This window comes from Juglans microcarpa x Juglans regia, chromosome 1D (assembly GCF_004785595.1).
Source record: "Juglans microcarpa x Juglans regia isolate MS1-56 chromosome 1D, Jm3101_v1.0, whole genome shotgun sequence".
Lineage (NCBI taxonomy): Eukaryota > Viridiplantae > Streptophyta > Magnoliopsida > Fagales > Juglandaceae > Juglans > Juglans microcarpa x Juglans regia.
The window spans coordinates 33,991,748-34,006,170 of record NC_054594.1 but is presented as its reverse complement, the minus strand read 5'-3'; the positions used below and the strand labels follow the sequence as shown (position 1 = coordinate 34,006,170).

At 33.5% G+C, this 14,423-nt stretch overlaps 1 protein-coding gene across 1 annotated transcript; it reads right to left on the bottom strand.

Annotated features, from left to right (window-relative positions):
- Positions 1-5,708: 5,708 nt before the first annotated feature.
- Positions 5,709-13,796, bottom strand: LOC121242134 (UPF0613 protein PB24D3.06c-like). Its single transcript, XM_041140042.1, has 9 exons — positions 13,424-13,796; positions 11,608-11,684; positions 11,327-11,432; positions 10,518-10,610; positions 10,350-10,415; positions 7,771-7,916; positions 6,969-7,077; positions 6,528-6,592; positions 5,709-6,068 (listed from the first exon to the last, which is right to left on the bottom strand). The coding sequence occupies exons 1-9, from the start codon at positions 13,658-13,660 to the stop codon at positions 5,921-5,923; spliced, it is 1,047 nt and encodes a 348-aa protein (XP_040995976.1). The 5' UTR covers positions 13,661-13,796; the 3' UTR covers positions 5,709-5,920.
- Positions 13,797-14,423: the final 627 nt, after the last annotated feature.

The window sequence follows — 14,423 nt, the reverse complement described above, 5'->3', positions numbered from 1 at the left end:
AAGATATATATACATATATATATATATATATTATAAATATATGGATTGGACGCGTGTCGGTGAGAGTGGGGGCATTTACGTCCTTCGGCAGCATTAGGAAAGTATTGGGCAATGTGCATGTGCATGTGCATGGTGCATCGTCAGGTGGGCAAGGTTGAATCGATATGTAAAGAAAAGGAAAAGCCATCCCATCCCATGAACGGTGCTTTTCTTATTCAAAATTAAAAAAAAAAAAACAAAACAAAATTCTGAATATATTATTTTGGAAGTTCTGTTATATATATATATATATAGTTATTTTTATATAGTTATTTTTTTGTATATTTGTTAAAATAATTATTTTATATTAAAAAAATAATTCAAAAATTAATAAAGTGCATAAAAAACGTAAAATAATTGCAACATATAATTTTTATTATTTTAAAGCCAGCGGTGGAAATGAGACAAAGATAATGTCCACCGAAACGCGGGAAAATTGAGAGATATTTAGATGTTGAAGTGAGTTGAGTTGAATTGAGTTAAAATAATAAAATATTATTAGAATATTATTTTTTAATATTATTATTATTATTTTGAGATTTAAAAAAGTTAAATTGTTTATTATATTTTGTATTAGGATTTAAAAAAATTGTAATAATGAATTGAGATGAATTGAGAGTAATTAAAGATCCAAACAAAACCTAAGTATTATTATTTTGGAAAATGTTAAGCTACGTTTGGATGTTGAACTGAATTGAGTTGAGTTGAGTTGAGATGATAAAATATTGTTAGAATATTAGTTTTTAATATTATTATTATTTTGAAATTTGAAAAAGTTGAATTGTTTATTATATTTTGTGTTGAGATTTGAAAAAGTTTTAATGATGAGTTGAGATGAGTTAAGAGGAGTTTAGTTACCAAACGAAGCCTCGTCCCGCTCCGAGCTTCTGCTAGGAGCTATTACTAGCATTTTTTGTTGTTTATTTTTATTTTTACTTTATAATTAAGAAAGTATTTTTTAATAATGTTTTGAATGTTTTTAAAAAATATATATATTTAAAAGTGTTAAAAAATACATGTAAAAAAAGTAAAAAAAAAAAAAATTCAAAATAACTAGAGGGAACCAAGAGAGTAGCTTGGTGTTACTACTAAAATTTTTTATTTTATTTTTTAATCTATATTTTTATTTAGTGATTGAAAAAGTATTTTTTAATAATATTGTAATTTTTTTTATCTTTCTAAAAAATATTTAAAAGTATAAAAAATTACATGTAAAAAAAGATAACAAAAAGAAGAACAATTATATTAACAGTAGCTCCCAGCTGGGAGCAGTAGACGTAGCACGATCCTATTCTTTTTAATAATTATTCTTTTGGAATATCATGTAACTAAAAGTTAAAATTCAAAATTAGTAATTCAAATATCACGATGAAAAAAAGGGAATTGTAACCCTTTAAAATTGAAACCAACTAGTAAATTACGAGAACCTATGATATTGGCCAACGAATTTCCTTGATTTTTTTTAATTCAATTCTTTTTATATAAAAAAAAAAAGTATAAACAAAAGAGTTAAAGCACCCAAAAAAAACTTAGAGAGAAAGGACAAAAGCAAACGAGAGGAAGAAAAGCATTACACTTGTTACATATTAAGGCATTATGGCATTTTTGGGGAGTACTTTTTTTATTTAGGCCGTGATTGGTTGTAAAAAAATGTTTGAAAATATATTAGAATTTTGAAATTTTGTTTGAGATTAGACGTTGGAAAAGGAAAAATAAAAATTTTGAATAAAAAGCGTTTTTAAAATAAGTATTGCATTGTTAAAATTAAGAGTAGTGCTATAAGGACCGATGATCAACCGAAGAATTCAAATTGATAAGTGCAAATTCAATTTTATATTTTTTTCTCTTTTTTTAATCATTTTTTTATATATTTTTAAACACTTTTAAAAAATAGAAAAAAATACTAATTTATTAATATTTACTTTCTTAACTATTAAGTAAAAAAATTAAAATGTCAATTGGTCACTTTTATATAGGTTCAATTAGCATTTTCCTAAAATTAATGATAGATAAAGTTGAAAAATTGTTTAATATAAAAATTATTATTATTATTTTTTGTTTTTAATATTGAAAAAGTTATATTAATTTTTATGTTTAAGTAATAATTAAATAAAAAGTTCAAAATTTGAAATAAAAGAGTTTCTTTATTTATTTTTTTATGTCTGAATAATATTTGATAATGAAATAAATGTTAAAAAACTTAACCATTGTCTATACTTTTTAAACCCACACTTTTTCTCCTAACCTATGAATGAGAATATCCGCAATGAAAAAAAATTATTTAACATTATTTTTATCATCATATTCTCTACATTTCTTTTGATATGGCGTTAAATAATAAGTCGACAAGTGAAACATAAGAAATAATTTTTAATTATTTAATATTACGTTATGAGATAATGAGAAGATAATAATAAAAAGAGCGGTACTATACCTCCACAATATTATACAAAAACAGGTCCTTTTCTTGTACTTCAATCTAAACCGTGTTAGATGCAATAAAGGAAAGGTAGAGATGAGATGGGTTATTATGGATGAACTACTTAATTCATTCTGGGTAGGATGTAGTTTTAGGATATCAAGTTTGAGCTGAACAAAAGGAACACAGTTTTCCTAGATTGCCTACTTACCTTGCATGTATAATAAACATTTGGTTTAGGGTTCATCTGCACTAACAAGCAGCTACCAACCAAACAAATATCAATCAAACCAACCATAAATTCTGTTTTTTCTTTGTCTGTTTGTGTGTTAGATTGTTCCATATGGAAATAAGTAAATATTTTCTAATTCAGATGCCATCCATATGATATTTTTGGCTATAAAGAGGAAGCTGACTTCTGTCTCAGATCCTCTAATAGCAGAAGCAATGACTGTTTTTAAAATAGTCATTTTTGAAATTGAACTGAGTATGACAAATGTTACAATAGAAGAAAATTCTCAGCTAGTAGTTCCGGCAATACAAAAGAAGCATTAAGAGAATAACTACTTTGGAATGCTTCTTACAGACATTAAAGTCTTAATCGATAAGTTCAATTCATGTTATTTTAAGCACATATATTGAAAAAAAATACTTTAACAGTGACTGAGTGTGTAATCGAATTGGAGGAGACAGAGACTCCAATATGCAATCAGCCTATATTTTAGTACAGTTTTTCAATAGATGAGTTAATTTAAAAAAAAAAAAAAAAAAAAAGACATCCATATGAGATTTTCAGTTAGTGTTTTTGGATTGGAGTATCCAATTTACCTAGAAGAAAATAGAAGAAATGTCCCTAAGACCATGATGCCCCCAAACCAATAGCTGTTCAAAAACCCAACAATGAATGCCACCGAACAAATCAACAACCGGGGGGGTTGAGAGTTTTGTTTTATTTAATTATTTTGATGATGCAAAAAAGTGTAAAGGAAAGAAAGCAGCGGTGCCATGCTGCGCATTTAGTTATGAAAAGGACATGGTAGCAAATTACGGATGGCCTTTGGACAAGACAGCAACATCATCCATAAAGCAATTTATTCAAGTGTGTTAAGGTCTAAAGGGCCTATTATTGATTAGAGGACAGCTGTTTCTTTTGAAAACTCTAAACTCATGATATTATCTATCTCTTCTATAAAGTAGTGCTGCATAAGAAACTCAGAAACCAACTTTAAACCGATTTAGACTTGTTGTCAGAGTTCAGAACCGGCCAAAATCGATAAAGAATCGATACGCGTGCGATAAAAAATAGAAAAACAGATATTAGCATCGGTTCAAATCTGGATTAAGGGTTGGTTTGAAAATATAATTTATTTTAATTTATTTTAATTTATTATTATAATTTTTTAAAATTTTAATATAAAATATAATCAATAATTTAATTTTTACAAATTTTAAAATAATAATAATAATAATAATAAATAATATTTTATCAATTTAACTTAACTCATTTCAACATCCAAACATACTCTAAATTGTTTCACCAATCGATTAAAGAAATTATATATATATTTTTTTATATATTTTATTCTCAAAACGACACTAATTTATTTAAGTTTAAGTAGTACGGTATTGTTTTAAGAGAAAATCTATTGTATCGTCTCGTTTTAACTATTTTATTTGACTGTTGGTTAAATTTTTTTTTATTTAATAAATAAAGAAGTAATTTTAAATATATTAATATATATTTTTCATTTTTTAAAAAATTTAAATATATTAAAAAAATATAAAAAAATCACTTAACAGCACGACAACAATAAAAGTAGAGCGGCATAATAATCCTACTCTTATTTTAAACCTGTAATTATATTTTAAATACAATTAAAATGACACCATTTGATTTTAGACTAAACCATATCGTTTTATTCACAACATATTGAAAAAAAAAAAAAAAATAGAACGATACCGTTTGATCGTTTTGAAAATTATCGTATTCTTCCTCACTTCTTCTCAGTTTTTCGATCTCATTTCTTATCTTCTCTCTCCTCTGTAACTCTCTCTCTCAGACGAAGCTTGCTGATGAAAAGATCCTGAACTATTAAAAAACTGTTGATATCGAGACGGCTGCTACCACCGATTTCGGCCGATTTCCTATTTAAAAAATGGAGCATCGGTCGGTATCAATTTTGTCATAAAACCGCGTTGATGGGACGGTTTTCACCCCTAGCATAAAGTATAAAGAGAAGTGAAAGTTGGGGAAGTCGAAGACTCGAAATGTTGAATTGGGCTTCTCTAGAGAGGGAAGATTTTGTACATTATTTGGGTTGACACTTTGACACCAAGTACCAACTCACCAACCCACAAACTAAACAGTAAACACGCACTTCCTTCTGTCACTGATCTTTTACGTCAGATTCCCACAAGTTCAGAGAAAAAGTTTCATAGATCAGAAACATCAAACGTCAAAGTGACGTTTTATGTTGCATGTTTCTTTACCACATGGTTATAGGAGATGTTTCAAAGAAAGTCTTCTACGACAATTCCAAAGGTTAAGCACCACTCATGACAAGCAATAACGTAATCCTATTGTCCTAGTCTGGAGATGTTTCTCTCTGTTCTCTTCTAAGGTTTCATCAAGGGCAGTTCAGACAAAGCAGGCATTCAATGGTGCAGGCAGCAGGACAATAATTTAAGATGCTTTCGTCCAAGTCTTCTTAATACTTGGTATTTAGTTGAGGAGTAAAGATGCTACTACATATCATCGTAAGTCTGTTAGTTGAGAAAGAAGTCAGTTTACTTACTTTTCAGAATAATTGTTGTGATCATCATGTAATCACTTTAAAAAAAAAAAAAAATCTACTAATAAAAAAATAATTTTTTTCATATAATCTCATGTTTTATTTATTTTTTTCAAAACGATTACGTGACGATTGTACAACTCACAGTTGCAAATTTCTTTTCTCTAAATCAAATGGACTGATTTGATTTTAGTGAGACTCTGTGTTTGTATGTCTTGTAAAGCAAAGCAGCAAAAAAATATGACCATAGTTCTTAAAAGGAACAAATAATAACAGTTAATTTAAATCCATTCTCAACAATTTACATTTACAGTTGGTTTGAGCTCACAAGCCTTTAAAGTTGGTATTACAAACAACTAATTGGGTATACAATCAAGAGGCAAGTTCCAGAAAGCAAAAAGGTCAACATCAAACGCCATATAAATGGTGAAAAGGACGCAAAAATGCTCTCACATGAATTAATGCCGAAACTAAGTTATTCACAAAAGTCCACTGATGCAAACTAAAATCATACCTCCAATAAATAGAATAAGAATACGATTTCCCCACCCTCTAATATATTGAAGAAAGAAATTGAAATAGCTGACAGCAACAAAGAGAGCAAATACATGAGAATAACAAAAAAAGATGAAATCATGAAGCTGACAGGAAAAAAAAAAAAAAAACTACACTACTTCCATGGATCATCCCAACCTTTAGGTCCCTCCCTTTTAAGAAAATCAATTATGGCCTGGACAGCTTCATCAACTCTGTTAGAGAGGGAGTGATTCCCATGTTCGATTTCAGCTTTCTCTGCACCACCCATTGCTCTGCACAATCTGGATGATTTCAAAAAATGTTATGACAAGTTTATTTGATCACATCAAAGATCTCTGTCTCAGCCTGTCTCTCTCCTTACAACACACACACCCCATAGAAATTATAATTGTTTTGTTTCAAACAAGTAGATCATCAACCAAGACCAGTTGGCAAAATCTCTACCATTGTATGTCCCAATGCAAAAAAAGAAAAAGATATAATAAAATAGCGTGAGCATGAATATTAAGAGATTAACGTATTTGCCTAAATGTAACTGAGCTACTGGGGTCATTGTTATGCGGTTGTTCCATTTTGTGTAAGGGCCATTGATCTCCGCTTACCCCCCCCCCCCCCCCCCCCCCCCCCCCCCCCCCCCCCCCCCCCCCCCCCCCCCCCCCCCCCCCCACACACACACACACACACACAAAACAACAAAAAAAGAAAAAGAAAGAGTAAAGGTATGAAGAGATTAATCTAACCTTTCAACCAATGCTTTGTTATCCACATAATCTGGCACATACTCATCTGCCATGGAAAAGATTACCTGCCAAAAAAGGATGACATAACTTTATTGTACGTATTGCCACCTACCATACACTTAACAAGGGAAAGAAATCCTTCTGGTGTTAAGGCACAAAAACACATTGTTAGATGTAAGGACTGCAGAGTTAATAATTAATGACTTGATTGCTTAAGACACATTTTTTTTTTTTATAAGTGATTGCTTAAGATACATTCCTATAAACTTATTCGTTATGATGTAGATTAAATAATTGCAAAGAAAAGTTCCATGCCAATTATAACAGAATAGTTGGCTCTTTAATTCATGAAAATACCGGATGAAGTTTCTCTTCATATTGAAATACACTACACACGTCTGCTGTACCCAGACAAGAGAATTCAAACAGGCATATCTGTACCTGGCAAGGTGTGTTAGACATGTGGCCAAGTCTCATTCGCAGCTGGTCATCGCTAAGGTCAGAACTGAACATGTCATCATCTCCCATATATGCACAGAGGGAGTGATACCTACAAAGTAATTAACTTTTTAGGAAAGGGAGCAGTGGCATTTTATCAAACTCTTGTATATGGTAACATTGATTGTGCCAATTTCCTGGTGACCACGGGCAGATAGTGTGGAAGCATCACAAAAATGTTTTACCATTCTTGTCACCTCCCATAAGACTCAGGATTTTTATTTAAGATATATGAGGTAAATCCAGACTAGAATCCTCCACAACTTATAACAGCAGTTGTTGAGTCTGGAAAAACTGATCAGATTGTGCAAAGGAAATTAATTGAAAGAAAAGAGCTTCTAAGGATAATATCTCGTATAAGTGCGTATCATTCCAGGAACAGGTCCAAATAGCCAATATACAACTAGCTTAATTCAACTCATTAGATAGCATTGCAAGTGAGAACAGATTAAAAAAGTGAAAAATGAAGAAGACAACCAAAAAGATGAAGAAATAGACATACTATGGGATGACTCATGCTAAAATCTTTCTTTGATATGTAAAGATGTTTAGCATGAGCACCAGCTAGCATGACGACTAGTACTAAATTTCAATTAGATGGACCCACATTTTTTTTTTTTAACTGAAAATGCTACTAGAGGAAAAGAAAATATTAGGAAGATAAGCATTAGCTCTGAACCGCCAATATCCGATTCTGATTTGAGTCTTGTTAGTATGGATGGCAACAATATGGTTGTATACCAACCTATAAGCAGTTATGGGTGAAGTTGGATCTGCATCCCTTGGCATTAATTCTGACCCGCGGCCTTCGCTTATCATGGTAGAAGCCAAGTCGATCATAGCAGCTGTTTCTGGAAGAGTTGCTCTATATTCCCGATCACTGACAGGAGCCTGGACATTATAATTGCCATGATGACAAGGGCTGCACTTAAATGCCCGATTGTAGGCAGTACAAGGAATAAATGTTGCCACTAGGAAGAATAAGAAATTTTACATGTTAACCGCATACATGAAAAGTGAAGTAACTTTAAAAGCATAAGCCTATTAATTTTCTGTCTCCGCCAATTAGAAATGAGAAATCCCTCAATATGTATGCCAAAATGAAAAGTCAAAAAATAAAATAAAAAAATAACTACGATACTTGTTGGATAATATCATGATAATTCACAAGAACTCATGTTTTGGAACGCTTCAAAGGCTAACTACTGAATTAATCTTCTTCCTATCTCTTTTTATTCACAATCTAATTGGACAGAAATATCAATCTTCCTTATAAATATTCTTCAAAATAAACAAATGGGCTGTTCTCAGCAGGACTTTTTGCACTTTCACTACATAGTAAACTGTCATTCTTAGTAGCTTTGAGTACTAGCCCGAAGGTAATTGTTCTTCTCAGTCCATATATAAGAACCATGTCTTATGTATCCAGCCGGCTACAGAGGGAGAATATGTTCTTTTCTCCACCTATAAAAAAAGAAACTATTTTTCCAATGCACTAGACAGGATAATAGAAAAAGGTCATCCTCATCCCATCCTTTTATAATCCACAATGGACACAGCACCCACTAGGAACTAACGCGAAAGTGGATCATGATATCAAAGATCATGGAAAAGATAAGTTTTGCTTCCAAGAGCATATCACATCTCAAAAAACTTTTTTATGTAAAAAAATAAAGCAGGTGAATGACCATGCTCCAAATTCTCAAAGATCACAAGTTAATCAGTTCATCCCAACTATTTGATTTTGCTACATGAAGTCATAGCTAATCTCAGGGGTGCACAAGCCCTCTGCAAGAAGTTTCTCGCAAGTCTACCTTGGGTAATTCAAGGGAAAATTCTCCTAGTTTGATGGCCCCAAGAGTGTGAATCGAGTTTTGAACTCTAGGACATCTAGTTCATATGGCTCACCCCAAGATCACTACGCCACTCATTGGGGTTTGCTACATCAATTCCAATTCCATATTACCATTGGAATGTCAAGTCTCAACTATTCAAGTTGGATACTTAGGAGATGTTTGGAAACAAATCTTATCCCATCTCATCTCATTTCCTTTCCAAACATCATTCAAATACAAACACTTTCAAACTAATCGTTACAATTCTTTCAAACTAATCATTACAACTTTCCCAAATTTCTAAACAAAAAATAATTCAATTTTCTAAATCCCAAAACAAAAATAATATTAAAAAAATTATATTCTAACAATATTTTAACTTTATCATCTGTTTTATTCAACTTTTTCTCTCTCATTTCCCAAAACCCAATAAATACTTAAATCAAACTATCTCACTACTATTCACAAACCATCTTACTACTATTCACAAACCATCTTACTACTATTCACAAAATTCTCATCTCATCTCATTCCCCAAGTATCTCCTTACAGATTATAATGCCTTTGCATTCGAGGAAATATTGTTTTAAGTAGCAGAACATAATATATTATTTTGAGTACCTCAGTTAACGCCTATTTGCAGCTATTCTACTTTAGTCCATTAACTTGGACAACATTGACACTGCAAGGAGGCCAACAGGGTATAGATTATTATTATCATCCCCCTCGATAAAAGTATTTCCTTGAAACTGTCCAACAAGCTTCTCTTATTTTTTATAAGTAAAAGGCCAAAGAGCCTAAGACGTGAGCAGCAGGATTCAAAACTACAAACATCTCTTATTTTATATAAAATATATTTACACATAAATAAATTTTAATTTACGCTGGGTTCTGGTAACTTGCAGAAAACTCCTTGCCGAGGGCCTGGGCACTCTCAGGATTAGTCGAGACTTTTGTTCTCGGATACAAGGTGCCAATCAAAAAAAATTTACACTTGGGTTCTGAGATGGAGTTCATTATTAGTACAGAAGAAAATGCTGGAAGCCAGACTTAGACTTAAATGAAAAGACAGACTCCCATTTTTTAATTTCGAACCAGGCATTTCACTTCAAGCAACTCACTTTTTATAACCTTCAATAGATGTTTCATCTGATGTGTAAAATTTCATTTTATTGTTGGTTTGAGTTATAGATGGGGGTTATAATACCCCTGTTTTGAGCAACTTTTCCCTATAGCTGAGATATCTAGCAAGCACTGACATATGGCAGCAACTGCCACCAAGATGGACTGAAGTAAGATTCAGATGCAAAAATTAAACAAGGTCACCAGAAGAAGCCTTTATCATTGGCTAAGAGCTGCTTATTCACTGCAGGCACTTTTGTATAAATGCCAAATGCAACAACCAACGGTTTATTCTGAGGGAAAGCAATGTAGATCTTAGAAGCTTTTACATTATGAGAAATAGAGCAAGGTATGAATGAGTGAGTACCTGCAATATGGCAGCACGGACAGCTCTAGAGCAAGCAGCATTTGTATGCATATAATGCACAATATCCTAGATTCAAAAACAAATAGTTTTTGTCTTGAAAAAGTTCTAGCAGTGAGTATTCAAGTGAAATTCAGATCCGGTTTAGTTTATAATGCAACCAGTACAAACCTGACAACCAGTGCTATGCCCCAGTAGTACCACACCTTCGGAATCTTCTTTGTTTATTAAATGACTGATCAGCTGATCAAGCTCCTTCGCATCCTTCAAGGTACATGGCACAATGTCATCATAATATAGCAAATGGGTAGCGTCAAGGGGCAGAACCAAGTTCATACATTAATATCTGACTCAATAACGCCTGAAATTAAAACTCAGCCGAAAATATAAATAATCCATAATCTAATAATCTGAATAATATGTCTCCAGCTATATCCAAATCAAAGGTCTATGCTAACTATAAATGTAAATTCATATATATTCAGGGTTTTGCACAAGTACAATACACCAGATAATTTGATTGAGAGAGAGAGTACTTTTCATTTATAGTTAATGTAAAAAATCCAATTACCTAGATTTTCACCATAAAACATGGATTTTAAAGGAATTACCTCTAATAATTCTTTCGAAGAATATTATCCTAGAGATATTCAGAACTGAGAGGTCGGTGAATCGGATAGAACAAACCAGTGCAACCATCAAAAGAAATGGTTGCAACACCAACAGCACATCAAAACACAGGAAATAACAACAAAAAGCACTGCCGACTATTTTTTTTATCGGTAAACAGAAAAAGAACTACCAACTATGAAACCAATTGACCAGACATCATTTGCATTGAATAGCATAAGTTACTTGTTGCAAGCTGGAGGAAAAAGCACTACCAACTATTTTTTTTTTTTTATCGGTAAACAGAAAAAGAACTACCAACTATGAAACCAATTGACCAGACATCATTTGCATTGAATAGCATAAGTTACTTGTTGCAAGCTGGAGGTGCCAAATCCACTATATGAGGACGAGAAAAGTGGTTGAACAAGTGCCCACTTCTCGTTCTCCAGGGCAATTGCAAGAGGTTCCAAGTATCTGTCAATCAGACGAAAGAAAGATATCAGGAACTACAAGGTTTCAAAAATGTTTTCTGCATTCAGAATCATATCCAAAGAAAGACAGAGAGATATCAGTTCTTAAGTAGTTGGCAATATGTCACCTCAATCAAAGTAGTTATGCAAACTGATTAAACCAGCAATATAAAACATACTCTGTCGCCAGAAAACCATCAGTTAATCCACCAATAAAAATTACTTGTTGTTTATGATCACCTGTTTTAAATGCAACCTGCACGTTAAGGAAAACTATTCAGAAAGTCATTATGTTGAAAAATAAATGTAACAGCATAGAAGTCTAATCTCCCCAGAGTAGCACAATCATGGTAATTGGTGAGCAATGCCAAGTACCTTCACATGTGTGCACACATGTGCGTGCACGCACACATTTATGTCATGCAAATCATGAGTTGGAGAGCCATGAGATGTGCCATCACATGATCTTTCGGTCAATTGATGCAAATGAACCATATAAGTTCTTCATGATCATGATAGGGGTGATCATCAGGAATGGAAAACTGACCGGATTGGCAGTAACAACCGGAAAATGATTGACACTCAATATTGTTGGAAGGTTCAGCAACTATATGTAGCAGCATTAATGAGAGTTGATTCAGCTGTCGGTTATAAAGCGTGAATGACATAACAAGACCAACCCGACCGATTGTCATATATATATATATATAACACTTCTATATATTACGGTTAGATAATAATTGCTCTCTGCCCTTCTCTGCCTCAAACCTTTTGCCTCTCATGCCAATAAAAATCACAAAGAGGTTTGTCCAGAAATTCTGGGGTAAAACCATTGTGGCCAAGCCTGACCTCATCCCAAGCTCTTTAGTCCTTCGTTGTCAACAACCTCATCTTCCTTTCCTACATGACCCTCTGCCCCATCCTAGTCCACTGCAGCAGGCCCAAAATCAGACTCTAGCTCAAGTGCCTCAGCATTGAGGCCATCTTCTACAATGGCCTCTAAGCCACGGACTCAAAAAAGGGGCTAAAACAATGATTACTGTGTAAAAAGGTTTCGTTTGAATGTTTTTAATTTGTGTTTTGTTGCTGAGAAATTAAGGCCCAAACAGGCCAAAAGAGGGACCACCCCATGTGACGGGTACAAGAGGGTAAAGCAAAACTATGAAAACTCAACCCAAACTGCCAAGCGGACAACAAGCGGTGTGAAAAGCAATTCAGTTGCCGCACACCAATTGGTTGGTTCAGAGGGTGGTTTTAAAGGCTGACATCTGCCAGCTTGGCACCTCAGGAAACTTGGAGGGGAGGGGGTTCAGTGGTCAGCCAGAGTGGGGCCATAAGGTGACCCAATTAACGGCCTTTTCCCCTCAGTATATGCAAATGAATCGTCCTTAAGTTTTCCATGATCCCAAAGGTTGAAGAAAACCGAAATTAAACTTTCCACCCAAATTTCCGGCATTCGCTTCAACTTCCATGGTGAGTAGCAGGCAAGACTATGCTGTATTAAGACAAAACTACATCGTGGAAAAAAGGAACTTTTCCAAAGTTTGTTTCAAGTGGTCTAATTGCAGAATCCTTACATTTCTATCTCTCCATATGGCCAACTATTGATGTTAACATCAAATACAATCGTCATAACAGCAACCCCACTAAAAAGATAATAAATGCGATATATAATCTGCACTAACCAGTAACCACGTACTATATTTCCTTGTGAATTTGAAATTTTTTAACTTCTATCACTATTGTAGAGTTCCACAAAAAGAAGAGTTTCTCTTCAGCTTGAAAATGATTAGCATGAAAAAGAACGGTAAAAATATACTTCTCACTTCCCAAATGACACAAATCACCGCAAATCCCGAAATTGCCAAATTTAAGACTGGATCGAGTTCTCAAACCAAATTAAACCCATCGCCACCACGCAACCCAGAGTAAAATAAAGTTGATAAACTCAAAATCCATCAGTTCTATTAATAAAATGAAATATTTTTCAATAACCTGAATAGGCTTAGGCCCGTACTTGAAGAGCACACCACGCCACTGGTTCTTCCGCACAACCGGACCGGTAATTTCAGCACCATCACCGACGGTGGAGTTTCTGCCCATCTTGACGCTCCCAGGCCGGTCTGACCGGAGTCGCACAATGCTGGAGAGCCAAGAACTCGTTGTTGAGGATGACGAAGACGAAGACGATAAGGAGGACAAAGAAGTCGCTGAAGAGTTCGAGAGATTCATATCAACAGCCCTGATTCACCCACCATAATTCCCAGATGGTTTTGGATTTGCAAAGCTTAAGGTTGATGTTTGTCTGGGAGAGAGAGAGAGAGAAGCTTTGAAGTTTGAAGTAGTTTTGGCTGCGTTTCTATGATGACGAAGTTGGAAATGCAAGTGGGCTTTGATTTCTACTCGCTGACCCGACAAGAGGAATATTCTAGGCCCAGTCCATGGATACTCTTTATAATTGGGCTATCTGCCCAACAAACAGTCTGGTCCGTTTTCTCAGGGCTTAAGTCCACCTAATATGGGCTTCAAGTGTGATAAAAAAAAATAAATGAAGATCTGGAGGGCCTGAGGCTAATATTTAGGCTACGTTTGGGTACCAAGAGTACCTCAAGTACTCTCATTACTATTCTTTACTTTATTATTACTTTTCATCTACTTCTTTTACTATTCATTACTTTTTATCTACTATTCATTATTCTATTATTACTTTTTCACTATTATTCACAAACATTCTCAACACTTCTCAGGTATTCTCACTATCAAAAGTAGCCTTACTCGATTCCCCTTCAAACATGTAAATTTATATTGTAGGGTTTTTACACGAACTCTTCGATATAAAGTGAGAGAAACACATAAAATAATCTTAGAGTATTCATTGTCTTCTGAATTAATCTCTCGGACTAATATTATAAAACTTTTTTTTAAGACTGAACAAATAAATTGCCTACCCGGCCCGACAATATTTTTCGACCCGATCCGTTGTTATTATTATTAT

Excerpts from the sequence above, each read along its gene's own strand:
- LOC121242134 (XM_041140042.1), bottom strand. The coding sequence starts at position 13,660 with ATGAATCTCTCGAACTCTTCAGCGACTTCTTTGTCCTCCTTATCGTCT. Across the intron at positions 11,433-11,607 it reads GATGGTTTTCTGGCGACAGA|ATACTTGGAACCTCTTGCAA; the intron begins GTATGTTTTATA and ends TCTGATTGACAG. Across the intron at positions 10,416-10,517 it reads GGCATAGCACTGGTTGTCAG|GATATTGTGCATTATATGCA; the intron begins GTTTGTACTGGT and ends TTTTGAATCTAG.